Here is a 25355-nt window from a genome sequence, read left to right as displayed (position 1 = left end):
TGTTCAGGTTCTTCCGGATACCCCACACCGTTTTATAACCACTTGACACATTGAAACAATGCAGAAATCTTTATCGGTATTCCTACTGCTGCTTTTTGGCAGCGTCGCGGGCGCGGTGGACGCACACAAAGTAGATGGTCGAGCCCACGGTGAGGAAGAGACCGGCGACGAGCCACGCGATCTTGACGGTCGTCGGGAACGGCTCGGTGAACATGCCCTTGCCGTGCTTGAGGATGAGGCAGACCTCCGAGATGACGACGCCAAAGCCGAGCCAAGCACGGGGACCGAGCTTCTTGGCGGGCGTCACAACGTCCGGGCCCGAGTACGTCATAAAAATGTAGTACTCGGCGATCGCGTAGCTGCCGGCCGAGTACCAGATCGAAAGGCGAACGACGTTGAGGTAGCTCGACGCGGGCACCCAGAGGACCGTCTTGAGGAAGAACGAGTTGAGCATCATGATCGAGAGCGTGATGACCATGCCCATGACCTGCCAGAAGCGCGACGCGGACCGGAACATCTTCCAGTCGTACGAGAGCCAGTTGACGGGCGTGAACTGCGCCATCATACGCTGCGCCTTGCCCGAGACGGTCGGGATCGTGCGGATGCCGACCCAGTTGTAGTTCTTCATCTCGAAGAAGCGGCAGATGCGCATGCCGATCCAGATGCCCGCCGCGTTGCACATGAGCACGTCGAGGAAGACTTGGTCCCACCAGCACTCGTTGAAGTTCTTGAGCCAGTGCGCGAACGTGAGCTCGTAAAACTCAAAGAGGATCGAGATCGCCCAGCACACGTTGTACGAGCGGATCATGAGCGCACCAACGACCCAGCCGAGGAAGTGCATGACGACGAACCGGTCCATGACGGTCGCGCGGAGGTTCCGGAACGGGTCGTCGGCGTCCGGCACATACAGGCGGCAGTCGTCCGCGTAGCCTGTCTCGGGCAGCTTGACGCCGAGCGTCGGGTCAAAGTGCTTCATGAAGGCGCGCGCATCGTCCGTCTTGAGGAAGAGCAGCACAATGAGCAGCATCTCGTAGAGGATGAAGATGCCGGTGATGAGTCGCCAGATCGCCGGGTGCGGCCGGAGGAAATGGCCGTCGCGCAGCTGCAGCACGCAGTACACGAGGAAGAAGAGGCAGGCAAAGTAGATACCGCGCTTGAGGTCGTCGAGCGAGCTCGCGCTCGGGTCGTTGTCTTGGAAGATGTTGTAGAGGAAGAAGACGAGCGTGATCAAGCCAACCGTGAGCGTGTGCGGCGCCGTCGTCCAGTCGTCCATCTCGGGCACCGAGTCGGCGTACTCGCCATAGACGGCGACGTCCGAGGACTTGCGCACGCGCTTTGGCATCGTCGAGGCCATCGTCGGCTGTGAAAATTCGAGAATGGCCTTTGCACTTGCTACGCCCTATGGCAATCGCCGCGTTTGATTGGCCAGTCAAATGTTATCCGGATGATTTGAAACCCGAAAACGAAGGGCGTCCCTCGACTCGAAGCGACGAGAAGTTGTTGGTTTACTCGACGGGTCTCGCTGCCGATGCTCCTGGATGACAAGGCGAGCCTGGATCCTAGGTACACGTTGTGTCGCCCGTGCTGCGGACCGCCATGTCAGGTAGCTCTGCGTTTCAAGATGGCGCCGGGCCTGTGTGCATTTTTAGCGCCAGATTCGCTAGCTACCGAATCGGCTTGGCCCGTGTAGATAGATGCTAGTGCGATACATAACGTCGACTGCTCCTTTGAAGCGGAAGAGATGAAGGCGTCTCGCTGCTGCTTCTTCTTCGTCGTCTTCGTCGTCAATGAACGTTGGCGCTTTTATGTGGCCTCGCAGGACACGGGCGGTCAGATTAACCTCGATCTTCATACAGCTGCAGCCTCACGTAGGACAGCGGCTCTACATGTTCATGGTCACAGCCTACGTGTGGCCCAATGCCCAGTCGATGCGTCGACTCGCAGTCCGTCGCATCCTTCGAGGCGCCAAAAACGGCGCCAACGCTAATTGTGGCAAAAGGTGGCGTCCGGATAGTATCGCGCTATGACTGGTCAGCGCAGCATCCGGATAATCGCGTCCCTGTGGGCTCGGTCACTCGCTATAAAGCTCGATGGACCAGTTCTTTGCCAAGCGCGCGACGGCCGGCGGCCCGTCCTTCTGTCCGCACTGCGGCACGATCCTGGACCTGCCCGAGACCAACAACATTGTCTGCTCGTCCTGCGGCTACACCTGCCAGTACCAAGGTAATACCACGAACCGCCACTGCAATATCGCTCATGGCCGCTGTAGACTTGCCGACGCTGTGCACGGTGACGTTCAGCGAGGACCGGCCCGAGCCCAAGTGGGTCAAGAACGCGATCGTGTCGCAAGAGGTGACGGGCCCTGCGCGCGCGACGGTCGAAGAGCCCTGCCCCAAGTGCAACAACCCGCAGATGGAGTTTTACACGATGCAGCTGCGATCCGCCGATGAAGGCCAAACCGTCTTCTACGAGTGCAAAAAGTGCGGCCACCGCTACTCGGTCAACACATAAGCGTCCGGCGTGGCGACGAGACAATCATCTTCATGTACATGTATCTCGTGTCCCGCAATAGCGCACTGCCTCACACCGCTTGCCATCGCCGTGGAGCGTCACACGAGCGTTGGTGATGCTAGTCGCCGTATTGTCGTTGATGCCCGGTGTGCGGAAATTGCGACCGCAGGCGAGGACGCGGAATTAGCCACCGAGGCGCTGGTGATGCTGTTAGTATTACGTCTGCACTGCTGCACTGCGGGTGTGGATGGGTTGTCGCTGGATGCATCGAGCTGGAGTGAGCTGGAGCGCGGCTCAAGCGAGTCGAAGCTCTCATCATGAGCAAGACGTGCGAAGTAGTTTATCCGGATGTATACGGAGACCGCCGGTCGGTGGCCATTTTCAAAGTCGCAAGATGACCGACGAGCACGGAGCAGAGCCGACGGCCAAGGAGCTGCGAGCTGCGCTGCAGGGCTGCATGGTCCAGCGCCAAACCACCGTACGTGTCTAGCTGACGATGTGCGCAGGAGGAAAGACTTGGGCCATGCGTAGTTTTGCGTCGGCGGCGTCCTCGGCGGCATGCCCATCAGCATGTACAAGCGCAGCCTATACCCGTTCGCGATCCTCGGCGTCCTTGGTACGCTCGAAGGCTCCTTTATTGCGCTGCAGCATCCTCTTCCTAGGCTCGTTCGTCGACTACTCGTACCCGTACGACAAGAGCTGCGTCGAGATCAACGAAAAGTACCAGCTCGCGCTCGCCCGCGAGGGCCCAACGCAATAAGACGCAATAAGATCTCATGTACCACAAGACGGTAGTTGCTTCCTCTTACTATTTAGACGCGGTTCATGCCCATCAGACTGTCGTTGAAGCGCTTCTTGTCAGCGAGCTTCTTCTCCCGCAGCTGAAGCACCATGACGCACGTGATGCAGTAGCGTGCGGCGAGCGCTTCCTTGTCGATCTTCTCGCGGCGCGCTTCCTCTGGGTCCTTGAACTCTTTGAACTCCGAGAGCTTCTTGGAGCAGTTGCGGCACGCGGTGCGCCCGCAGAGCGTGCAGTCCCGGATCGAGTCGAGCAGGCCCTTGGGGTTCTTGCACAGCTTGCACGAGACACGCGGGACGTCCGGCGGCGGCGCCTGCGTGCCCTCGCGCATGCAGCGGATCATCTTGACGAGCGTCTGGCGGTTCACCGTGTCCGAGACCATGACGCCGTTGTGGTCCGGGAGGTTGACGCTGGCGCCGGCCTTGACGAGCGCGCAAGCCATCTCAATGTACCCGCGCTCCATGGCCATGTGCAGATACGTCGTCCCGTTCACGAGCGTGTTGAGGTTCATGCCCCGGAACGAAATCAGGTGCACGAACGCCGACGTGTCGGCGCGCGCCGTGACGATGTGCACCTCGAGCGGCGTCTGCCCGCGGACGTTCATCGCGTGCAGGTTGGCGCCCATCGTGAGGAGGAGACCGCCAAGCTGCTCCTGGAGGTCTGCGTTGTCCTTGGACGCGACAAAGTGCAGCGGCGTGTTGCCCATCTTGTCCGGGACGTTGACAAACTCTTCGGCGCGCGGCAGCTTCATGAGCGCCTTGAGTACGTCCACGTGGCCCTTCTTGGCCGCGATGTGGAACGCCGTCTGGTTGTTCTTGCGCTCGCGGAGGTGGAGAATGCTCGCCGAGTTGAGCGAGATGGACGCGCCCTCGGCCGCGTCCGGGTCCTCGAGGTTGTAGCCATGCTTTTGGAGCATCGCAATCATCGTCGCCGCGCTCCGGCCGCTCGACGAGCTCGACGAGCTGAAGGTCGAGGCCGACGAAGACGACGACGACGGGTGGTGCAACTTCGTCGGCGCCGGCGCAAAGTTGACACGGGGCGCTTGGGCCACAGGCGCCGGTGCGACCTCGTCGTCGTCCTCGTCGTCTTCAAAGAGGACGTTCTCGTGGTGGCTGGCCGGCGACGGGTCGTCATTGAACTCGAGGACCTTGCTGCTGTGGCCAGCGGCCGGGCTGCGCTTGGACTCGTCCATGCTTGTCGGATTATGATGACCCCTGCCTTCTTGGATGATGGGAATGGCACGTGCGAGGGGTCCCCACTCAAAGCATTTCCCTACGGCCTTCGCTTACCTCAATATTTGTATAGGGTGGGTACAAAAAGCGACGACAGGGGGGCCATCGGTGTCCTCGGCAAGCCTGGCGCAATTTTTGTCGCACATAATAAAATCGGGATTTGCACCTCTCAGTATACAAAGATGCAGAGAGTCGACTTCCACGCGTTAAAAAAGCATCACGTGGCGACGCGGGGGGTTTAAACGCGTTTTAGGTGGTTTCGGCCGTTTGAAACGGCTTGGGCAACAAGGGACGGAGCTGGCAGCAACGACTATCACAACGGTGTCACCTCCTCCAGTGCCACCGCAAGGGCATCAAAAGTATACGCCGTTTGCTGCTGTGGTATTGGGCTCGAACACAAAAACAACGACGGCTCCGATGCGGTGGCAGCTGGTTATGGTTGCTGGCCGTCGACGGCATGGCTTCGTGAGCCTCTTAGGTAGTCCCTTCGACGTTGGTGATAATTGCGGCCTTGTGATTGCTAGCTGTAGACAGTGGTTTTGGCACCAACCTACGCCATCGCTAGGTCGTGCTGCCAAGCCTCTGTGCGTTAGTTCGGAAACAGCGCCCTACATACGTGTACGACGGTTGCTGCAGCTCTGCTTGCGCCACTTGGCAGCTGTCATCAGTGCATCGAGGTCTCCGCTTTGCTGCGAGTCAATGTACTGTGTACTAGTGCTCGCTGCTGCACTTTCACGTTTATGTAACGCTCTCGGTGCTCTTTAACGCGTTTAACGCATCTTCGCAAGATACACGCATGTGATTGGCCAAAAGTCTTCGCCAATCAGCGCCCGGTGCTCGATTTCATCTCTTGTCCAGTCGTCAGATAGCAAATCGAGGAGCATCATGCGTCGTCAAGTGCTGGGAAGCATCGCGCCGCTCCGTGCCGGCGCCCGCGGCTGGGGCTGGTACCACCGCGCGCTCGAGAAGATGAACGCGCCCAAGGCCGCGGCCAAGAGCTACGACTATGCTGTCCCGGCGCCCGAGGTCCCGCGCCCGCGCGTGGCCTTTAGCGTGCAGATTGGCAACACGGAGCCCGAGAAGGTCGTCATCGAGGTCGCCAAGGACATTGTGCCGGCGACGGCCGCCAACTTTTTGCAGCTGGCGGAGAACGGCTACAAGGGCACGCCGATCCACGCTGTCCAGAAGAACCAGTTCCTCACGGGCGGCGACATTGTCGCGGGCAACGGCACGGGCGCGCAGTCGGCGGCCGGTGGCACGTTCGCGGACGAGAACTTTGCGCTGCGCTTCACGGAGGCCGGCGTCCTCGGCATGGCCAACGCCGGCGTCAACTCGAACGGCTCGCAGTTCTTTATCACATTGGCGCCGATGCCGCACTTGAACGGCCGCAACGTGGCGTTCGGCAAGGTCGTCGAGGGCATGGACGTGGTCCGAAAGGTAGAAAATGTGTATTGCGTCAAGGGCAAGCCGCTCACGGAGATCAAACTCGTCGACTGCGCGCTCTTGTAAGCACTTCGAGAGATAGATGAAGAATATACCACCCCGTACCCTGTTGCTCGTCTCCGAATACACAGTCGACAGAGTGCAATTCACTTAGAAGTAGTAGGGGTCGTCCTCGACCGACTCGAGCGCTGTTGGCTCTTCTTCGTGCACGGGGGGCAGCGACGCGCCGTCGGGCGCCACCTGGAACATGTTCTGCGCCCGCGGGTCTTCGTCGCCCAGAAAGCTCTTCTGCGACTTGAGACTCCGCTTCTTGTTGCGGCTCGGCTGGATCGAGTCGTGGCGCTTGAGCGGCGCCATGCGCGACGCGGCGCGGGCCTTGGCCTTGCGGTTGACGTCTTCGTCGGTCTCGCCGCCGTGCACCTGGCCCCACTCGAGCGCGCCGAGGTCGCGGAGGAGCTGCGCGAGGCAGATGCGGTGCGTGATGAAGCTCACGTTCGACTCGGAGAGCGACGCCGAGTTGAGCGTCCAGTACATGTGCTCGGGCGTCACTTGCAGCGACGTGAAGAAGCGCAGCGAGAACGCAAAGAAGGGCGAGCTCACGTACGCGAGCAGCAGATCCGACTTGCCCGAGATCGCGGCGCCCAGCGCTTCGGCGTGCAAGTAGCGCAGTACGGGCCACATGGGACTGCAGAACGCGAGGCGCTTGAGCTGGATGGCGCACTTGGTGTTGTCGCCCATCTCGAGCGACAGCGTCGGCGTCGGCGAAGCTGTGTTGAGGGCCAACGTGAGTGGCACGAAGGACGAGGAAGAGGCGCTACCTTCCCCATTGTCGGGCGCTTGGACGAGGACCTGGAACGCTGCATCTTGGACGCGGACCTGGATCTCGTGCTCCCCGTCGTCGCCGGCGACAAACTGGCTCACGATGAGATCGCCGTCGTCGGCCTTGACGACGGTCCGTGTCGGCGCTGTCACGCGCGCCTCGAACGCCTCCTCGGGGTCCGTGAGCGGCACCGGCACTGTCGCCTGCCACGGCCCCTTGCACGTCACTTCCGTCGCTTCAAACGAGAGGTCGCTGTCGAACCCTGCGGGGAGGCCGCCGCTGAGCAGCAGCGCCACCTCGTCGACGCGGCTCGCGACCTTGGACAGCAACAGGTTGACACTGTTGTAGCCCTCCTCGAGCGTCGTGATCTCGGCCTCAATCTGCGTCTTCATTTCGGGGCGCGACGAAAGCTTCTGGCGCAGCTGGCGCTCGATCGACGCGTATGCGGCGGCCGCGCCTTCGCAGAGGTCGACGCGGATGTTGGTGCTGTGAAGCCCGAGCGAGACGTCGACCGGGTACGACTCGATCTCGCCGACGCTCTCGAGGAGGCTCAAAAAGTCGACCTCGTCGCTCGGACTCAAGAGGCGGAGCGCCGTCTGCCAGCATGCAGCGAGGAGATACCGGACGTTGGGCTGTCGCCGCAGCCGCTGCACGTACTCGATGAGCTCGCGCATCGAGAGATAACTCAGCGCCGCGTCGCTCGAGAAGATCTTTTGCTTGAGCGTCGCGGCCGGCGTGAGCACAAACACCTTGTAGAGCTTGTAGAGGGCCTCGCCCTGCGCCGGCGTCAGCGACAGAAGCGTCCGGGCCTCGTCCGCGTGCGCGTCGTCGGTCGCGCTCAGCGAGGCGTCAAAGACCGAGAGCGGGCGGCCTTCGAGACGCAAGTCGCCCGTGAGCCGCACCTTGGCCCGCCCTTCCTTGAAGAGCACGCCCATCTCGGAGCTGAAGAAGTTGACAGCCGCCTCTTCGACCACCGATGGGAGCACGCGGTTGAGGAAGAGCTTGAGCACGCTGTCGTTCGCCTTCCCGCGCACGGACGAGTTGGCTTGGCGCTCGTAGTACTTGAGGCTGTTGAAGCTCACGTCGAGGTCGTTCTTGTCGACGCGCCAGCCCGTGAGGTCGTCGAAGACGAGGGGAATCGAGGCTGTGAAGAGCGCTTCAATGTTGAGCTCGTCGCAGTGGAAGGTCGGGATCCGGCCTTCCGAGTACACCTTGAAGTTGGTCGCACGGATCTGGAGACCAGTATCGGAGAGGGGCGTGAGGCGCAAGACCACATGCGGCGCGGCGCGCTGGGTCTCGATCGAGAACGACGTCTGGTACGACGCCATCCACACGTCCCTAATCGTTCAAGTTGACACCTTGATACAGTAGAAAGTGCAAAATGTACCCGACGCCAACGTAGACGCCGCCCGTGCCAAACCGCAGTGTAAAGCCTTCGACCGACGGAAGGTAGTGCATCTGCTTGGAGCGCTCGACGTCAGCCCGGAGGTTCTCAACAAGGTTACGCAACTCGGCGTAGTCGGCACCGCCGCGAGTGGCCTGGAGTTCAGGCGATGCGGCCAGCGCCGACGTCGTCGCGTCCAGCTTGGCGTCGAGGACCTTGAGCTGCTTCTGCATCGACTCGATGCGCCTCGACCGACTGCTCTTGTCGTCGTACCAGCGCTTCTTGCGCGCGTCGTCTTCGCTGCCCATGTACTCATGGATCACCTGCACGTACTGTCGGACCACATCAAAGGCGTTGGGTGGCAGGACGGCGAACGGCTTGGGCATAAGCAGGTTCTCTGCGTCCATGATGAACTCGCGAAGGAGCGTGTATGAGCCTTGGAGGCCCGTGAAGCGCACCATCATGCTCAGCATCACGGCCGCGTCGTGGGCGTCGTACTTTTCGAGGAGCCGGCTCTGGTTGTGTTCGACATGGCGCATGACGTCCTCGACGCTGTACTCGCCGAGCGTGTTCTTGCGCACGAGCGACCGCGAGAAGACGAGCGTGATCGGCAACGGCAGCTCCTTGAGCGCCGTATACGCCGCCGCAACGTCCGGAACGGGTTCCGTGTTGATGCTCACGAGGACATCGTCCCGCCGGATGAGCCCCATGTTGCGCAAGTCGAGAACGTCGACCGCATCCGCCTTCTTCTGCAGCACGTTCGTGACGAGGATGATGTCATGGCGGTCGGCGCGCAGCTGCAGCACGTCGAGGGCGGCGCGGGACTTGACAAAGACCTCGGTCAAGAGCGGTAGCGACTGCAGATCGATGCCCCGCGGCTTGGTCGTGTCCTTGGCGCCCGCGTTGGCCTGGAAGAAATCATTGAGGACGCGCCGGCCCGTCGGCGAGAGCGCCTCATTGAGGAGGCTGCGGCCCGACGTCGTCGTCGGCAGCATCGGCTCAAGCGAAATGGGTTGTCGGCCGATTGACACAGTCCGAGCCAGAGAGTGGCCACCTGGTGCGACGCTCTTTTTTTCAACCGCACACAACTATATGTCGATTTGTATACTCGCTTAAAAGAAGCAGCTCAACTCAACCAAAACGTTGAGTTGAGTTTCAGTGGCACGAGCACTGACTGCAGAAATGTATTGCGATCCGGAACACAAACAGCCAAACGCCTGCCATGTGCTCTACGGGCACGGGAGAGACAGTCGATCGCAGTTGTGTGATCGACTAACTAGAAGATCAAGAGGTAGTACTCAAAGGACGACCACGTTGGGCAGTGTACGCAAGTAGCTCCTGGCCACGAGCCTCGCCACGGTGCACGACATCACGGTCCCACTTCGCGACTCCTTGAAAGAGGTCACGGCGATCGGGTGCGAAATCTCGTGTGGCATCTACCGTGTAGGGCTAGGCCAGTTTGCGCCGCCATATGCAGCGCGCGGGAGCCAAGGAGGTCATTTTCATTCTTGAGGCTTCTCTCGCATGGGGCTCCCTTCGCTTCCAACGTCGGCGCGCTTGACGTACCTCGCGCCAGCGCCGCATTTGGACGACGCAGTGCGCGCGATCTTTGCGCAGGAAGCCAACATGCAGTACATCCCGTTCCTTTGCAACCTCTCGGACGACGCGTGGGCCAGCCGGCGGTCGTCCCACCGAAGCATGATGGCCAACTGCGAAGGTGCTTTCTTGGACGTGGTCGAGACGAGCTCTGGCGCCGTTGTCGGGACGACCGGCTTCCGCGTCATGGACGTCGCCAAAGGCGAGGGCGAGTGGGGCGTGATCCTCTCCGAGACGGCCCAAGGCAAGGGCTACTGCCGCGAGATGCACGACGCATGCATGGTCTGGGCCAAGTCGATTGGCCTCCACCGGATCACAGCGGCGACGTGGGTCTCAAACGCGCGCATGAACCAGCTCCTGCTGCAGTACGGCTGGACGTTCCTCGAGACCGACGTGAACGAGCTCGGGACGTGGAACGAGTACGAATATGTCCTTCACTAGAGAGACAAGTTGTGCAATGAACCAAGTTCTTCCTATTTGCGTGTTGGGGCCGATCCGTATCCGGACAATCCGGAAGATTGCGGCACGACAATGGCAACGCAGGACGAGATGGAGGCGCTGGTCGCGCAGCTCCAGTCGCCGGCGCGGAATGCGGCCATTCTCACAGTGTGCCACGCAGCGCTCGTCGACGATGACGGCGACGCTGACGGCGCGCGCGACTGGGCGCGGACCACCGTGCTCGATACACTCACCGTGTACGCCAAGCCCGACCTCACGCTGAGCGTCACACGCGCGCCAATGGTCCTCCGCCCATCGCTTCCGCTGCAGCAGCGCGTCATCAAAGAGACCGTGGTTCGCGTCTTGCGCAGTGCGTCGGCGCCGCTCCCGGCTGCCGCACTGCAACAAGTGCAGACCATGCTCGAGGCCGCGCCACGCCCGCTCTTTCTCGAGGTAGCTCCGCTCGTAGCCCTGCAACCTGCTCTGTCGCACCTCGCCGCGTCCTTTGAAGCTCGTTTGCGCCAGGACATGCACGATGTGGAGATCGACGTCCAATGGCAGCTCTGGGCGCGCTGGCCGCGGCTGTGGCAGCACCAGGTCGCCTCTCTTCCGCACAAGACGTACGACAGGCGCTCTTGTAGCTTGAGAAATGGCTCGTTGAAGCGCACCGCGACCCGTTTTGCTCGATGCGCAACATATTGTTGCCCAGCGCACCGCCGTTCGACGCAGCAACGTACTCGACTGCAATGTACTTGGTCGCGCGCCGCTTCGTCACGAGGTACCCGCTTCACGAAGCCACGCCACCCTCACGTTGACGGTAGCCGCCTTGACGCGTATCCAACTGTGCGAACGCAGCAACTCGTGTACGAGCTATACAGTGCATTGCCCGCTGCGGTTCGGGTCGTTCTAGACAAGCAGCCGCCGCCGACGTCCGCTACCGAGGTACCTCGCGGTATGAAGAACTTGCGCTCTCAGCGTCCTTCGGTAGAGCTGGCTCTTCTTCACCGAACGACCAGCACGACTACGCGACGCGTGCGCAAGCGCGGTCTCCAGTGACGCTGCCATCGAGACGCTGGCTCGCTTTTACGGCGTGACAGAGCCGCGTCGGCGCTACCTGCACGACGTCTCGCGCGCACTCGTGACCCCCGACATCTTTATGGAGTGGATGCAATCTCATCGGTCGCCTCGGGCGTAGCTTGTTTGCGCTCATGTAATCTGCTGTGTAGAGTGGATGTGCTGCACCACGCTCTCTTGACCGTCCAGCTGCTCTGCGTTGCGCTGATGACGCACCCGACGACGCTCCCAGAGTGTCTTCAGTGCATGCAGTACATTCTTCAGCTCCAGCCACCAAGCGTCGAACGACGGTGCACACATGCACGATGTTTCGTGGCTCAGGGTGTATCTAGAACGCACCAAATCGGCGTGCTCACGCAGGTGCTGGACGCAGTGACGTGGCTGCCGACGTCGCTGGCCGCCGCGCTCCGAAAAGAAGTCGGCGTCTGGGTGGGTCGTATGCAGTACGATGTGACAACCCGAGTGCCCGACGCATGGCTCGCCCACATCGCATAGGCTGCGTGTCCACATATATCAAAGCCAGATCATATTGCATCAGCACTTATTGGTGCAAGACACCCTCGCTCTTTTGGATTTTGAGCGAAAAGTCCAAAAAGCCGTACCCTAATCCCTCTCGTGAGACCATGTTGCGGGCGATGGGAGGCGTACCTTGGGTCAACTTGCCCTGGCTGACAATGTCGACATGCGGCGAGAGGTACTGGGGCATCGTCGCGCTCGTGATGCCGCCACTCGCCTCGATGAGAAGGTGCGGGAACTGCTGCTTGAGCTTGGCGGCCACCTCCTTGAGCTGCGGCGGCTCAAAGTTGTCGAGCATCACAATGTCCGCGCCCGCATTCGCCGCCTCGATGGCCTCTTCGATCTTCCGGCACTCGACCTCGATCTTCATCGAGAAACCGGCCGCCGCCTTGGCCTTGGTGACTGCCTTGGTGATGCTGCCCGAAGCCCACACGTGGTTGTCTAGACATATATAGCGATCAGCTTCTGCTTGTAGTACATGAACAAGTCTACCTTTGAGCATGACCATTTGGCTCAGATCGTGACGGTGCGTGCTCGCACCCGCGACAAGGAGCGCGTACTTTTCGACGATGCGGAAGCCCGGCGTCGTCTTGCGCGTGCCGGCGACATGCCCTTGCCAGCCGAGATCGCGCGCGGCCTTGACCGCCGCGTGGGCCTGCGTCGCGATCCCACTGGCCCGCGTGATGATGTTGAGCGCCGTGCGCTCGCCGAGGAGGATGTTGCGGACAGCACCCGTCACCTTGGCGACGACGATCTTGCCGGACGGGACGGCCGACGGCGTGATGAGAGAGCCTTCGGGCATGGTCCACTCGACCTTGCAGTCGACGGCCTCAAAGACGGCTACACGGGCGATGAGCCTCTCATGTCGCACGCGTCTGACGCACCGGTGAAGAACGGAACGCCGGCGACAATGCCATCCGACTTGCCGAGGAGGAAGGCGACGTGCTCAGCCTCTAGGGACGACGACCATGAGTACCGTAGTGGCTTGGGCGCGGGTGACGTACCGCCGACGACGAAGCCGCCCACGTCGTACGACGGAATGTCGTCTTCGAGCCAGAGAGCCACGTGCTTCTTCCACGTCGGCGGCAGGAGGTGTGCGAAGTCCATCTCTTCTTTTTGTCGTCAATTCAGAACTGAGCGGTCGACCGCTCGAAAGTGCAACTTGCCGCTGATTGGCTGGAATCCCCGTCGCGGCGGGTGTCGCGCCGACGTCGGCGGCGTTTGATTGGCCGCCCGCGAAATGACTCATCGCCGATGACTCAATTTTATCCGGATCGCGCCACGACGCCTCGGCACCGCGTCGGTTGGTCGAACGGCATCGAAGACATCGAACCGACGCGGCTAATGTTCCATCGGCGCCGGCTAGAAAGGCTGGTCACTCTCATTTTTCAAGGATGAAGCACGCGCTGCTTCTGCTGTCGGCGGCGCTGCTCGGTGGCGTCGCCTCCAAGCACCACCATGCGAGCCAGCACCACCACCTCTCCAAGCATGAGCGCCACGAGAGAGAGAAATGCTGCCACCGCACCATGCACGGTCGGGAGCACTGGCACCCGCACCACCCCGAGTACACGCCGCCCGAGGTGACGCCGGCGCAGCGGCACGAGATCGATAACGTGCTCCCGACGGCGTTCGACTGGTGCGAGCAAGGGGTGTGCGGGCCGTCGTGGAACCAGCACGTTCCGCAGTACTGTGGGTCGTGCTACCTCCACGGCGCGCTCTCGCAGGCCCAAGACCGCATCAAGATCATGCACGCCAAGAAAGGCTTCACTGGCGCCGATGTCATGCTCGGGCGCCAGAGCTTCCTCAACTGCGCACCGGGGCACAACATCTCGAATGGCTGCGACGGCGGCGAAGGCATTGACGTGTGGCGCTTCATGTCCGACTACGGCCTTCCAGATGAGACGTGCCTCCCGTACAACGCGACCGACTACGCCAAGTACACGTGGACGAATGGCACGTGCCCGCCCGAGGGCTACTGCATGAAGTACGTCGTCCATTTTGTGGACAAGTCGTCTCATAGGAACGTAGCTGCATGTACACGCCCGAGAGCCCCAAGGTGGCGCAGTGCTTTCCGGTGACCAAGATGGTCCGGTACCGCGCGGCGTCGTATGGTAACATCAAAGGCGAACACGCGATGATGAAGGAGCTGCTCAACGGCCCGATCACGTGCGGCATCGCCTGCAGCGACGGCTTCACGTTCAACTACTCGGCCGGCATCTTCAACGACACGACCGGCTTTATGGACGTCGACCACGACGTCGAGATTGTCGGCTACGGCGAGGAAGACGGCGTCAAGTACTGGCACATCCGCAACTCGTGGGGTACCTACTGGGGCGAGAACGGCTTCTTCAAGATCGTCCGCGGCAGCAACAACCTCGGTATCGAGTCCGACTGCACGTTTGTCGTACCGGATGTGAGCCAAGAAGATCTTGTCTGGAGCCAAGCGCCGGCGTACGGTGGGTCCATCTGGGGTCTCCGGCCCTTCTCGGACGCTGCCAAGGCGCACCCGACCGTCCCCGATACACTGGATGTTACGGGCGGCCAAGGGAGACCGTTGCCGACGCCGTCCCCCGAGGCAACCGTCGACCCATCGAAAACACCCGCACCCACGACGACCGGTCAACCCCGGCTCTTTCGCATGCAGTTGCTAATTTCACTGTAGAGATCGTAGTCAGCACCCCGACGCCCCAGTCGAGCGCCCGCAAGTCCACGGCTCCCAAACCGACCGAGGAAGGGCCATCGACGCCAGAGCCGACCACCGAGACGCCCGAGCCAACGATCAAGACCCCAAAGCCGACAACTGAGACACCAGAGCCAGCTACTGTGACTACCGAGACGCCCGAGCCAACGACGGGTACGTTCAATGAATCAAGGAGAACCCTCCCCAACGCACCAAGTAGAAATCATTTTGCCGAGCCCAACGCCGACAACCGCCGAGATTCCGACGCCGGCGGCGACGACCCATCGACCGCCTGTCACGCCCCGTACGTTGATATGGATCGCCAGTGTAGCTCACTGGAGAGATAAATGTAGGCGCAACACCGGTACCAACAAGCAACGGGACGGACGACACCATCATGGCGCAGTCGGCGTCGTCTTCGTCCGCCTCGTCGTTGTCGACGTCGTCGCTCGTCTGCCTCGGAGTGCTCACGGTGATTGTCGCCGGCGTTGTTCTCCGCCGCTTTGCCAGCCGCCACGCTCGCCACGGCGCGTACGACATCATCAACTGATCTTCATACGCTCCATAATATGCCTTCAATGCACACCGAAACCTTCGATGTTTTAGTGTTCGAGGGTAGGAGCTCTGCGAGAGCTAGGGTACCAGGAGGACAAAATCTCACGATGCGCACGGCTTCCACGACCAGGCATACATGTATCACGTACGCGGATCGACGCTGCAACCGTCATCGTCGCAAGTGCAAGCATCGTACACGCGACTCCTTGCGACCGGAGCTGTGGGGCGTCCTGAGCTGCGTCAAAACGTAAAAGGGATATTTCTAACAGAAGAACTGGGAGCCACACACCACGGAAACGTTCCTACCAGATAACCGCTTGTACTGCCCGCGCTTGAAGTGTTGGCCTGTGCATAGACGCTACGGATCCACGAGCCAAAATGGAAAGCACTCGAAAGAGCGAAGCCAATCATGCCCGACGCTTTCGCGGTTGGAAGGACGTGGCATCGAACGACAAGCCATTTCCAAACACCGCACTCCAAGCTCGCACTCCAAGCTCGCAGCGCACAACTTTGTGTGGGTGGAATCCCAAGCAACTTGAACTTGGGCACACAGACGGGTCATTCCGACCGTTACAATCGGACAGTCAAACAGCAACAAGCACCAAGGTCCATGCTTCTGCGCCTCGTGCTCGTATTGTTGCTCGGGACCGTCGTTGCCCACAGCCCCGCGTGGGAGAGCGCGATGGCCAACGAGGACCGACCTCGTACGTAGCAGATCCATCGTTCGACCGTCGGCCAATGTCTCTACGACCGTAGCCATCGTGCTCACGTTCCCGACACCACCGCCGATTGACGCAGAATCGACTCTGCTTGGACAACCAGACAGCACAGACAGCGGCGCCGCTCAGAACTTAGACCTGACCGTGGCAGTACCGGTCGCTCCATTGACGACGACTGTCGCACCGGCTTGGCGTACGTCCTTTATCTCGTCGTCGTACAAGAACCCTCATGAGTTGTGCACTAGATATCGTCTTGCCGAGCCCGACGCCAATCAGAGCTTCGCCAGATCCTGTCAACAAGCACAGCGCCGCGCTTCGGTCGACGGACCTCGGAGCCGCTACGCACCGTGGCAGCACCGGGCTCGTTTGTGTATGGCTGGCGGCAGGGGTATTGGCGATGCTGATGTATCGCCGCCTCCACCATCGCACGTATACGTCCTACACCAACATCGACTAAGCTTTGTCCGCCCCATGTAAATAAGACAGAAGAAAATGCAACAAGCATGCATTATCGACTCAAAACGGTTAGAGCGTCGCGGGCGTCTTGTCGCCTTCGACCTGCGCGTAGCCTTGGCGCGTGTGGCGGCGGTAGACGACCGCCGCCGTTGCCGCGACCGCCACGGCGACGAGCCCGCCGACGACGTAGCCCCAGCCGTTGCTGTCGGTGGACGCTGCCGGCGCCAGCACCTTGGTGGTGGTTTCCTTGGGCACGTCAGCGATCGCGAGGTACCAGAGACTCATGACGCCCGTGTGCGCGAGCGTGCTGTCGTAGGACGCGACGATGCGGAGGACGTCGGTTGTGCGCATACGGAGCGGCGGGTCGAAGGTGCACGTGCTCATCGCGATAACGTAGCCGTTCTCGTTGCCGGCGACGGTGCCGTTGCCGTACGTCGGCATCGACGAGCAAATATGTTCGTCCGTCGTGTCGTTGTAGAGGTGGATGCCGAGGCCGGCGCGGTGCTGATGGCCGACAGCGTAGACGAGCTCGACCTCGCGGTCGTCGAGGGTGTAGTCCTCGCCGAGGTCAAAGACCACGTTGCCCGTGCCGACGTGCTGGCGCGCCGAGATGGTGTAGACGCACCCCGGGTTCTCATCCGGGTTGCACTTGGGCACGTCGTACTCGACCGCGCCGTGGTGGAGAAGGTCGCCAGACGCGTCGCAGCAGCCCGCTAGGTACAGCTCCTTGTTCTCGGGCTGGATTTCGTCATAGTCGATCGTGTAGCGCATGTAGTAAGTCGACGTCGGCGGCGCCGGCGCCGGCAGCTCGTTCTTCTCGAGACAAAACTCGCCCGTGTTGCAGCACCAGAGGCCGCCCGTGTACGTCGCAAAGTTGCACACGGTGTTGTTGTCGTAGAGCAGCTGCGGGCTGCACTCGTGCGGGTTCTCGACGCCGTTGATCGTCCCGTTGGAAAAGTCGTCTTCGGCCGTGCACGGGCACTCGAGGCACCGGTGCGCTTGCGCCGGCGACATCTGGCGCGTGTTGAGGATGTGGACGTTGGCGATCCACTCGTCTTCACCCTCGGTCGTGAAGAAGGCGTACGGGTAGTGAAACTCTTGGGGCGTGCCACGCGCCTCCGTGCCGGCGCCAAAGCCGACGCCGCGGTACGCACCCTTGGGCTTCATGGGCGTCCACTTGCCTTCTTGGTTGGCGTAGCGCTTGTGGCGCGAGCCCACGACGTGGTGGTGCAAGTACGCGTCGTACGTCGGCGTCGGAATGACCGTGCCGTCCGCAGCGATCTCGACAATGTCGCCGGCGAAGCGGTAGACCGCGATGGGGCCCTTGGGGATCTTGAGCACGTGGAACGCGTTGCTGATGCCGCCTTGCTCGAGCGTGATGGGCTGCGTGTAGGCCGTGAACGTCTTGCGCTCGGCGACGACGGCGCCGAGGAGCGCGAGGACCGTGGATGCAAACTTCATATCGGCAAATCCAAACTGACGAGCCGAAAGATCCGCGAGCGACGGTCGCAAAATGTTTACAAACGGTCGGCTTTGGACAAACCAAAAACAAGTGGTGTACTGGGTCGCGCAGCTGGACGTGTGGTCGGCAAGATGTGCAAGCACGACCAGTGTTGCGACAGCCCAGACGACGAAAGTCGCCGCCAACCCAGTTGGAGATATACTTAGTAGAACGACGAGCGACTAAACTTATAACCAAGGCCCATCAATGTGGCCAAGCGAGCGCGCTAGCAGCTCGCCCGTAGATGCGCACGTTGGATCCAATTGAAAGTGCAATTTCGACCTGATTCGAATTTTGCTGCACTGGGATTGGCTAAGAATGAAGGTCGTAACAAGCACTCCAGCCTAAGAACTCATTTTGGCCAATCAAACGCCGAAAGGACAACTGGGTTGGATGATGGCGAACGGTGGTGGGGCATAATATGCAGAGTAATATGCTGCCAGGCACAACGGAAACCTACTCTCGAAATCTTAGTCAGGACAGTCCAAGCTCCCGTCCCACCCCATTGAATGGATGCGGCGTAGCATGCGCACCAGCTGGTGGATGTAGAAAACACTAGGCTTGTTGGTTGGCTACAAGTCTCGCCGCTTCCCAACGTCCTCGCTGGTTGGGCGTAGACGGTGGATGCAGCCCAATGCCAATGACGTTGCAACGCCGACGATTGCTCGAGGCGAGCCCATGGCGTGAGAAAACGACAAAATGACTTGAGGGACAAATTACTGCAGGGTCGCCAGCCGAGTGCTCACGTCGGCAATGTCCTCTTCAAAGCCTCGGCGCCATCCGTCGTAGCGAGATTGCCGGTGCTTGGAGAACCAACTGGTCGGGTGCGTCTGCATGAGCTCTTGCACGGACGCGTTGGCTTCCAGCGGGACGTACCCAGCGTCTGTTTCCCACGCGGCGCTCGTGTACCGATTTTTGATCAGCGTGCACGTCGTGCTGATGCGCTCGACGATGGTCCTACGTGTTTTCCATAGTACAAAAATGCTGGGAGCCGGTCGTACCAACTTGACCAGTAGCGTGTTTGGCTACCCCCGCTGCCGTGGACGTCGTCTTCTTGGATCGACTGCGTGAGGAAGATGACACGCGACGGTTCGCGGACGACCCGGATGATGGTGTTCTGCTGCCACTCGGGGTTGTACACGAAGCGCACGTAGCGAGTGTCGTTGTCGGGGACATCGAGCACCTGTGCAACCGAGTCAAATCAAATTTACGATCGCATGGAAACTTACCTGGAGGGCGTGGGCTCTGTCGAAGCGGCGCTCCATGATGTAGCTCGTGGCTTCAAAGCTCCCGGGCACAGGAAACTGACTCGCGATCACGACAGTCTGCGTCGGGTCGTCGACGTCGACAAGGTCGAACGAAAAGTACGCGTCCGTGGACGCCGGAAGGCCCGTCTCGGCCAAAGTGCGTGGGAGGTTGTAGTACATCTGGTTCATGATCCAGTCGTAGCCCATCTTGCGCGCCGTCGGGTCCGACAAGAGCGATCGGTGCCGCCAATTCCGCTGCTCTTGCAACTGGTAGCACTACACAGAGTACGCTGACAGTCGCCAACCATCATATCCCATCTCGCTGTACCGGAGCCTCGCTTGCCTGCACCCACTGGAACATGATGGACGAGAGGTGCTGCCACCGGCGCAGGTCGTGCTGAAGCGCCTTGTACTCCTCTTCGCTCTCTTTGCGCGTCTCGGCCAGCGCGAGCGCCACCTCCTTCCAATTCAACGGGCGGCGCACGTTGGTTTTTGCGAGCGTCGTGCGTAGCCAGGCGGCGGTCTGGCGCAGCTCGTGGATCTCGTCGGCGATGATTTGGCGGTGGCGGCGCTGGGCGTCGCGCTGCCGCTGTCGCCTTCGCCGCTGCTCGGTCGATCTCGGCGACGCTGCGGCGGCTGTCTCGACCTCCATGTCGTACTGGAGCTGCTTGGTCGTCAGCATGAGCGCCATTGGGCAAAAGGCAAATTGGCCGCGTGCGCCAATGAAATCGCAGAGCGCGTCGCAATGGCCAATCGGCGCCGTCTGATTCCAAGCCAGCGTGATCACGTCCTTTTTGGTCCTGCAGACAGATCGCCAAACGCATCCACTGGACCTGCAAAGGTTGTCCGACTAAGATCTGATCGTCCTATTCGCTGCTTTGTTCGCTTTCCAACTGGTCCTGCTCCATCGGTGTGCCGCTGCAGTTATGGACTGGCGACGTATACGACGAATGTTGTCTATCTTATTAATATCAACTAGTACCCTTACTTGCCGGTGGCCATTTGCGCCTCAAGCGCCTGACGAGCCTTCCGTGCCGCGTGCTTGGGCTTCTTCGGCTTCTCAAACGTCTTCTTATCGCCCTTGGCAAACTTCTTGTCGCCCTTCTTCCCGACCGGCTTGGACTTGCCAAACGGCTTCTTCTCGAACGGCTTCTTGCCGTCCGTCTTCTTGAACGCAGGCTTCTTGCCGTCCGCCTGTTTGCCGTCAAACTTGGGCTTCTTGACAAAGGCCGGCTTGCCGTTGTCGCCGTCCAGCTTGCGCTTCTTCATGACGCGCATCTGGGCGCCGGGCGCGGGCTTGGCACGGCGGCCCTCGAACGGCCGAGCCGTCTTGTCGGTGGCCGTGGTCTTGAAGCGCTTGCCGCAGACCGAGACGCGGAGCTCGCGCTTGCCGATCTTGGAACCGTCGAGCTTGAGCGCCTTCGCGGCTGTCGTCACGTCCTTGAGGAGGACGTAGCCAAAGCCTTTGCCGAGGTGGGTGTCCTTGTCGCGGATGATGCGCACCGACTCGACGAGCGCCGAGCCTTCGTCTTCGTCGTCCTTCTCCAAGTTGGACTCGAAGTGGTTGCGGATCTCGTCCTCTGTCGCCGCGAACGCCATGTTGCCGACAAACACCGTGCGCTTCGGGTCCGTCGTGAGCACCTTGCGGTCGACGCGGATCTTCTTCTCGTGGAACTCCTGCATCCACATAGATATAAGACGAAGATACGAGGGGATGGGCGTACCGCGCCGTTGAGCGCGAGGGCGGCCGCGATGCTGTCTTCGGACGCAAACACGACGTAGGCGTTGCAGTTGTCACGGCCCTCGACGAAGAGCTTCTTGTTGGCACACACCTTCTTGACGAGGTTCTGCTTGCCGTGCTGGTCGATGGCGCAGCCCGCGACGGGCACGGATCGGAGACGCGCCGACTCGACCTTGCCGCAGGACGAAAAGAACTTCTTGAGCTCTTCGGCCGTCGCTTCGAGCGAGACGTTGCCGACAAAGATCGTGCGCGGCGCCTTCTCGTCGTCCTCCTCTTCCTTGGGCGCGGCCTCGACCTTGGCTTCCGGCTTGACCTTGGAGTGCTTGGGCTTCTTGACCTTCTTCGGGCCTTCGCCGTCAAAGAGCACGACCTTGGGCGCCTTAGGCGCGTCGACCGTCTCCTGTGCCTTGGCCGCCTTGACGACCGGGACCACGACAGGCGCGACGATCTCTACAAGGTACCATGAGCCATGGGCAGTCGGCGTACGCTTGGGTCATACTCGGCTCGGGCTTCTTGGCGAAGAGCTTCTCGCTCGTGCTGAAGAAGGACGCGAGCGCGTTCGTCGGCGCCACCGCTGGCGCCGCCGCCTTCTTGGCCTTCTTCCCGGTCGTCTCGGCGCCGAAGGACGCGGCGATGCTGCCCACCTTGTACTCGTCGCCTGCCATCGCTTTCTCAAAAATAAGATGGATTGATTGGCGAATAATAGGCTAGCATACTCAAGACCAGTCAAATGGCAGCACGGGCTGTGATTGGTCCATTTCCAATCTTAAATGGGCATCTGGGTTTGCTGGCCCCAAGAGTCCTACTGCGACGCGTGCGCCTTGCGATCTTCGCGGATCTTGCGCGAGCGCAGCATCGCGAGCTCCTTCTTCACCGCGTAGCGCTTGGCGTTGCTCAGCGAGCACTCTTCGACCTGAACCTCGAGCTCGTGGATCTTGGCCACGAGCTGCGCCATGTCCGTTGCCGGCTCCGCGTCGAGCTTGCGCTTGGCCGGCGGCGCGGCGCTGCTCCGGCCGACTGGCGCAACCTGCTGCGGCCGCTGCGGAGGTGTGATGCTCGTACGCGGACCCGTGGTGCGTGGCGCTGGCGCCGATGACTCGTGGCCGGCCGCGGGGCGAGGATGGCCTGCGTTGCGCTGGCTCAGAGTACGGTTGGGCGGCGGCACGTTTTCTGCGTTGGCGACAGGGACGGGCGCGGTCACACCAAGCTGGTCACGAAGACACTGCAGCACTGCGTCCGAGCCCTTTTGCTGGATCGTGAACCGGATGCGGCGCTGCGGGTTGCCCGTGATGACGAGGGCGCGGAGGTGCTCGCACAAACCGAGTTCGGGAGGGATCTACACGCCTATGTCAGCCCAGTCTCTCTACCACGAAGCACTTTCGCACATGCATAAGGTTGTTGTTTTCGAGGCTGAGCGACGTCAAGTGCTTGGCTTCGTGGATCGACCCGAGCGACGTGAGCTACAATGCAGTGCATTTCATCACCAGCGGTCGTGTCGTCACGGCGCACCTTGTTGTCCGAGAAGGCGACGACCGAGAGCTTCTGGGCTTGCGCCCATTCGACGCCGTCGAGCGTCGAAATTTTGTTGAACGAAAGCAGCAGCGTGTCGAGGACGGGCAGCTCGACGACCATAGGCGGTACGTGCGTGAACGCGTTGTTCCGCAAGTCCAGTTCCTAAACAGACGGACTACTACGATACTTCGGTGGGAAGGAGACGCGAACCTTGAGCATCGAGACGACCTCGGTCGTGGGCGGAAGCATGGCGGCGATGGCCTTTTCGTTGAGCCGGTTGCGCTTGAGCCGGAGAAATTGCAGTCGCGGGAGTGCACCAATGCTCGGGTCGATGCGCGTGATCAAGTTTTCTTCGGCCGTCAGCGTCTGCGCTCGTGTGTCAACGAGGATGCAAGCGTGCGAAGTGCGTACCTGCAGCGCCATGAGGCTGCCCATGTGCGCGGGCAGCTCGGTGAGGAGGTTGCGCGACAGGTTGAGGTGGACGAGCGTCGCGCAAATGTGGTCGACGTCGATCACGGGCACTTGCGTTAGCCTAATGCAACTGGGTGTAGCGAAATGCTGTAGAAATAAGAACCATACTGTTGTTTGGTCAAGTCCAGCGTCCCGGCTTCAAACGCATGCAAGAGCGAGTCGTCGGTCATTGCGCGCGTGCTACGTGCAGCCGGATCGGATTTCGTTTCTGAGAGCGACTCGGCAACGTCCACACTCTCAGTCGCAGCCGCGGGGCCGCGACCGCGCAGGTATGACTTGAGCGCTTGGTGGCCGCCCGTCAACACCGAGAACCGGATCGACCTACAGGACCCATGAGCGAAGCAGAACGTATGCGTGCAGTGTACCGGAGCGGGTTGCCTTCGACGAGAATGTGGTTGAGCGACCCAATGTGACCAAGCACTAAGATACCATAAGAACTTGGGTGCCACAGCGTCGTTGGTACCGTAAGGGAGGTCGGAGAGGTTGTTGTTGGAGAGGTCGAGGGTCTTGAGCTTTGCAAACTGCGACATGAGGTCCGCCGACAGCGCGTTGAGCTGGTTGTCGTGGATGTTGAGCACCGTGAGCGACGTAGCGACGCGTGCGAGCGATGCGTCGTCGATGGACGTAAGCTTATTGTTGCCCAAGAGCAAGTGGTCCAAGCGCGTCGTCGTCGGCAGCGACGGAAAGGCCGAGAGCCCGTTGTTGCGGAGGTCCGCAAACTCGAGCTGTGCCATCTTGTCAAGGACAACGACCGTCGCCCCCAGATTGTTCTTGCTCAGGTCCAATGAAGAGAGGCTCAAGAGGTTGGCGAACGAGGCGGGCAGCGACGCGAGCTGGTTGCTTTGCGCATTCAACACACGGAGCTTCGTCAGGTGCCCTACATATCACGCTGAGATGCAGCGTCGCAGCCTACTTCGAATGCGCACCAATGGCCTCGGGCAGGCTCGTGAGTTGGTTGTTGTCGAGGCGCAAGGTCTCGAGGTGCTCGAGGCGACCGAGCGAGCTCGGCAAGGACGAGATCGTGTTGCTCGTCACGCAGAGCTCCCGCAGCTGAAGCAAGTCGCCCACAAACTCGGGGACGTCATTGAGTCGGTTGCTACACGCCGCCATGAGCAACGATATGCAACATACGACTATGCGGATGGCGTACTCGCTCACGTCAAGGTACACGAGAAGCTGGAGCGACCCCAGCGACGCCGGAAGCCGCGTGAGCTGGTTGTCCTTGACTTTGAGCCACTTGAGCCCTGCGAGTTCGCGGAGGGCCTCGGGCAGACTGCGCAGCTGGTTGTAGCTCAGGTCGAGTTTGTACAGATCGATGCATTCCCAATGCTTCTCGTCCTACGTGCCTGCATGAGCTCTGTGGATAGCATTAGTAGGACCTACAGCCTCAAGGTGCTTGAGTGGGAAGAGGACTTCGGCCGGAACATGCGTCAGGTCGCGGGACGTCAAGTTGAGCGTGCCCGACTGCCGCGACTGCCGCAAGACTCGCTGCATGACGCTCGCCGAAATGCGAAATGCGATAGGAATACTCCATAAAGCAATGTTGGCAATCATCAAGTATCAGAGGTTGCTCTCGGCGGTAAAGACTACGCAGCGCTGCTCGCTCTTCGCGCGTCGCCGGCTCGTCGGACCCGGAGCGCCGACCGCCAAAGGCCTCGAGGGCCTCGGCCCACGACGAGCCCGCGCTAAACTGCACCGCTCCTGGCCCGTTGGCACCTGGTGAATTGCGTGCGACCAGCCGCGTCGCCGTGTCTTTGGCCGAGGGAGGTGTCAACGACGCGTGCCCAACCTCGTAGGCTTGAAACACCCAACCTTTACAGATTTGACGAGCTGATGTCGACAGAGAATGGCGCGCATGCGAGATCAACGCCATCTTATCTTCTATAGCCTCGCGCGATAGGACGGTTCTCAGCGTCGGGCGCCGACAACGGGCAGGGAGCTGCCATCCGCGTGGCTGAAGTTGCGTGCGACTAGCCAGCGTCGGCTGGTTTTATTATCCGGAGATCCGGATAGTGAAATGGAAACCGGGCGCCATTGATGCCACACATTTCGAAACTTCGACTCTGCACAATGGGCGGCCGCATCTACGTGGGAAACCTTCCGATGGACGTGCGTACGCGCGAGATCGACGACCTCTTCTACAAGTACGGGCGCATCGTGGACATTGACATCAAGCTGCCCAGCCGCCCGCCGGCCTTTGCCTTTGTCGAGTTTGAGGACGAGCGCGACGCTGACGATGCCATCCGCGGCCGTGACGGCTACCGCTTTGACGGCGCCCGCCTGCGCGTCGAGCCCACCAAGGGCGGCTACCGTGACCGCGGTGACCGCAACACGAGCCAATTCGGCCGTAACTTGCCGGGCAGCGGCAAGTACGCCCTGGATGTCACCAACTTGCCCGACGGCGCGTCGTGGCAGGACCTCAAGGACCACATGCGTCCCGCGGGTGAAGTCATCTACACCAAGGTCAACTCGCGTGGGGGTGGCGGCTATGCCGAGTTCTCCAACAAGGAAGATTTGAACCGGGCGCTGGACACGCTGAACAACTCGGAGTTCAAGTGCAAGATGGGTACCTCTGTGATCAGTATTAAGGAAGCTGGTCGTGCAGGTCGTAGCCGCAGTCGTAGCCCTCGCCGTAGCCGTAGCCGCAGCCCCCGTCGCAG

General features: G+C 60.9%; 15 protein-coding genes across 15 annotated transcripts; 7 read left to right on the top strand and 8 right to left on the bottom strand.

The window, feature by feature from the left end:
- Positions 1-20: 20 nt before the first annotated feature.
- SDRG_05302 (hypothetical protein) lies at positions 21-1560 on the bottom strand. Its single transcript, XM_008611015.1, has one exon. It carries the CDS (start codon positions 1352-1354, stop codon positions 83-85), a length of 1272 nt encoding a protein of 423 aa, XP_008609237.1. The 5' UTR covers positions 1355-1560; the 3' UTR covers positions 21-82.
- Positions 1561-2034: 474 nt separating this feature from the next.
- Positions 2035-2550, top strand: SDRG_05301 (DNA-directed RNA polymerase I subunit RPA12). The gene is made up of 2 exons (XM_008611014.1): positions 2035-2223; positions 2270-2550. The coding sequence occupies exons 1-2, from the start codon at positions 2091-2093 to the stop codon at positions 2509-2511; spliced, it is 375 nt and encodes a 124-aa protein (XP_008609236.1). The 5' UTR covers positions 2035-2090; the 3' UTR covers positions 2512-2550.
- A 355-nt stretch (positions 2551-2905) lies between these two features.
- SDRG_05300 (hypothetical protein) lies at positions 2906-3271 on the top strand (the record flags this gene model as incomplete). The annotated part of the gene is made up of 3 exons (XM_008611013.1): positions 2906-2989; positions 3043-3127; positions 3174-3271. 3 exons carry the CDS (start codon positions 2906-2908, stop codon positions 3269-3271), a joined length of 267 nt encoding a protein of 88 aa, XP_008609235.1.
- On the bottom strand, positions 3272-4546 carry SDRG_05299 (hypothetical protein). The gene has a single exon (XM_008611012.1). It carries the CDS (start codon positions 4500-4502, stop codon positions 3324-3326), a length of 1179 nt encoding a protein of 392 aa, XP_008609234.1. The 5' UTR covers positions 4503-4546; the 3' UTR covers positions 3272-3323.
- An 881-nt stretch (positions 4547-5427) lies between these two features.
- SDRG_05298 (hypothetical protein) lies at positions 5428-6051 on the top strand (the record flags this gene model as incomplete). Its single annotated transcript, XM_008611011.1, has 1 exon — positions 5428-6051. One exon carries the CDS (start codon positions 5428-5430, stop codon positions 6049-6051), a length of 624 nt encoding a protein of 207 aa, XP_008609233.1.
- Positions 6052-6135: 84 nt separating this feature from the next.
- SDRG_05297 (hypothetical protein) lies at positions 6136-9184 on the bottom strand (the record flags this gene model as incomplete). Its single annotated transcript, XM_008611010.1, has 2 exons — positions 6136-8143; positions 8193-9184. The coding sequence occupies 2 exons, from the start codon at positions 9182-9184 to the stop codon at positions 6136-6138; spliced, it is 3000 nt and encodes a 999-aa protein (XP_008609232.1).
- Positions 9185-9608: 424 nt separating this feature from the next.
- SDRG_05296 (hypothetical protein) lies at positions 9609-10261 on the top strand. The gene has a single exon (XM_008611009.1). The coding sequence runs from the start codon at positions 9714-9716 to the stop codon at positions 10224-10226; it is 513 nt and encodes a 170-aa protein (XP_008609231.1). The 5' UTR covers positions 9609-9713; the 3' UTR covers positions 10227-10261.
- Positions 10262-10316: 55 nt separating this feature from the next.
- SDRG_05295 (hypothetical protein) lies at positions 10317-11792 on the top strand (the record flags this gene model as incomplete). Its single annotated transcript, XM_008611008.1, has 6 exons — positions 10317-10820; positions 10865-11001; positions 11045-11165; positions 11212-11402; positions 11450-11587; positions 11630-11792. 6 exons carry the CDS (start codon positions 10317-10319, stop codon positions 11790-11792), a joined length of 1254 nt encoding a protein of 417 aa, XP_008609230.1.
- A 6-nt stretch (positions 11793-11798) lies between these two features.
- SDRG_05294 (nicotinate-nucleotide diphosphorylase (carboxylating)) lies at positions 11799-13032 on the bottom strand. The gene is made up of 5 exons (XM_008611007.1): positions 12818-13032; positions 12698-12766; positions 12306-12653; positions 11946-12254; positions 11799-11900 (listed from the first exon to the last, which is right to left on the bottom strand). Exons 1-5 carry the CDS (start codon positions 12918-12920, stop codon positions 11839-11841), a joined length of 891 nt encoding a protein of 296 aa, XP_008609229.1. The 5' UTR covers positions 12921-13032; the 3' UTR covers positions 11799-11838.
- A 170-nt stretch (positions 13033-13202) lies between these two features.
- On the top strand, positions 13203-15091 carry SDRG_05293 (hypothetical protein). The gene is made up of 5 exons (XM_008611006.1): positions 13203-13797; positions 13842-14431; positions 14476-14667; positions 14714-14797; positions 14847-15091. The coding sequence occupies exons 1-5, from the start codon at positions 13208-13210 to the stop codon at positions 15041-15043; spliced, it is 1653 nt and encodes a 550-aa protein (XP_008609228.1). The 5' UTR covers positions 13203-13207; the 3' UTR covers positions 15044-15091.
- A 1163-nt stretch (positions 15092-16254) lies between these two features.
- SDRG_05292 (hypothetical protein) lies at positions 16255-17781 on the bottom strand. Its single transcript, XM_008611005.1, has one exon. The coding sequence runs from the start codon at positions 17682-17684 to the stop codon at positions 16293-16295; it is 1392 nt and encodes a 463-aa protein (XP_008609227.1). The 5' UTR covers positions 17685-17781; the 3' UTR covers positions 16255-16292.
- A 622-nt stretch (positions 17782-18403) lies between these two features.
- On the bottom strand, positions 18404-19664 carry SDRG_05291 (hypothetical protein; the record flags this gene model as incomplete). The annotated part of the gene is made up of 4 exons (XM_008611004.1): positions 18404-18681; positions 18726-18907; positions 18954-19247; positions 19300-19664. Coding segments are annotated over 4 exons (1082 nt in total), but the record flags the coding sequence as incomplete, so codon positions are not given.
- A 291-nt stretch (positions 19665-19955) lies between these two features.
- Positions 19956-21377, bottom strand: SDRG_05290 (hypothetical protein; the record flags this gene model as incomplete). The annotated part of the gene is made up of 3 exons (XM_008611003.1): positions 19956-20648; positions 20696-21162; positions 21212-21377. The coding sequence occupies 3 exons, from the start codon at positions 21375-21377 to the stop codon at positions 19956-19958; spliced, it is 1326 nt and encodes a 441-aa protein (XP_008609225.1).
- Positions 21378-21514: 137 nt separating this feature from the next.
- On the bottom strand, positions 21515-24189 carry SDRG_05289 (hypothetical protein; the record flags this gene model as incomplete). Its single annotated transcript, XM_008611002.1, has 11 exons — positions 21515-22048; positions 22098-22172; positions 22222-22386; positions 22435-22590; positions 22636-22756; positions 22804-23016; positions 23061-23115; positions 23159-23572; positions 23622-23791; positions 23846-24033; positions 24079-24189. 11 exons carry the CDS (start codon positions 24187-24189, stop codon positions 21515-21517), a joined length of 2202 nt encoding a protein of 733 aa, XP_008609224.1.
- A 576-nt stretch (positions 24190-24765) lies between these two features.
- SDRG_05288 (hypothetical protein) lies at positions 24766-25331 on the top strand (the record flags this gene model as incomplete). The annotated part of the gene is made up of 2 exons (XM_008611001.1): positions 24766-25269; positions 25320-25331. The coding sequence occupies 2 exons, from the start codon at positions 24766-24768 to the stop codon at positions 25329-25331; spliced, it is 516 nt and encodes a 171-aa protein (XP_008609223.1).
- Positions 25332-25355: the final 24 nt, after the last annotated feature.

Source organism: Saprolegnia diclina (assembly GCF_000281045.1).
Source record: "Saprolegnia diclina VS20 unplaced genomic scaffold supercont1.14, whole genome shotgun sequence".
Lineage (NCBI taxonomy): Eukaryota > Oomycota > Saprolegniomycetes > Saprolegniales > Saprolegniaceae > Saprolegnia > Saprolegnia diclina.
This window is presented reverse-complemented; position numbering and strand designations above follow the sequence as displayed.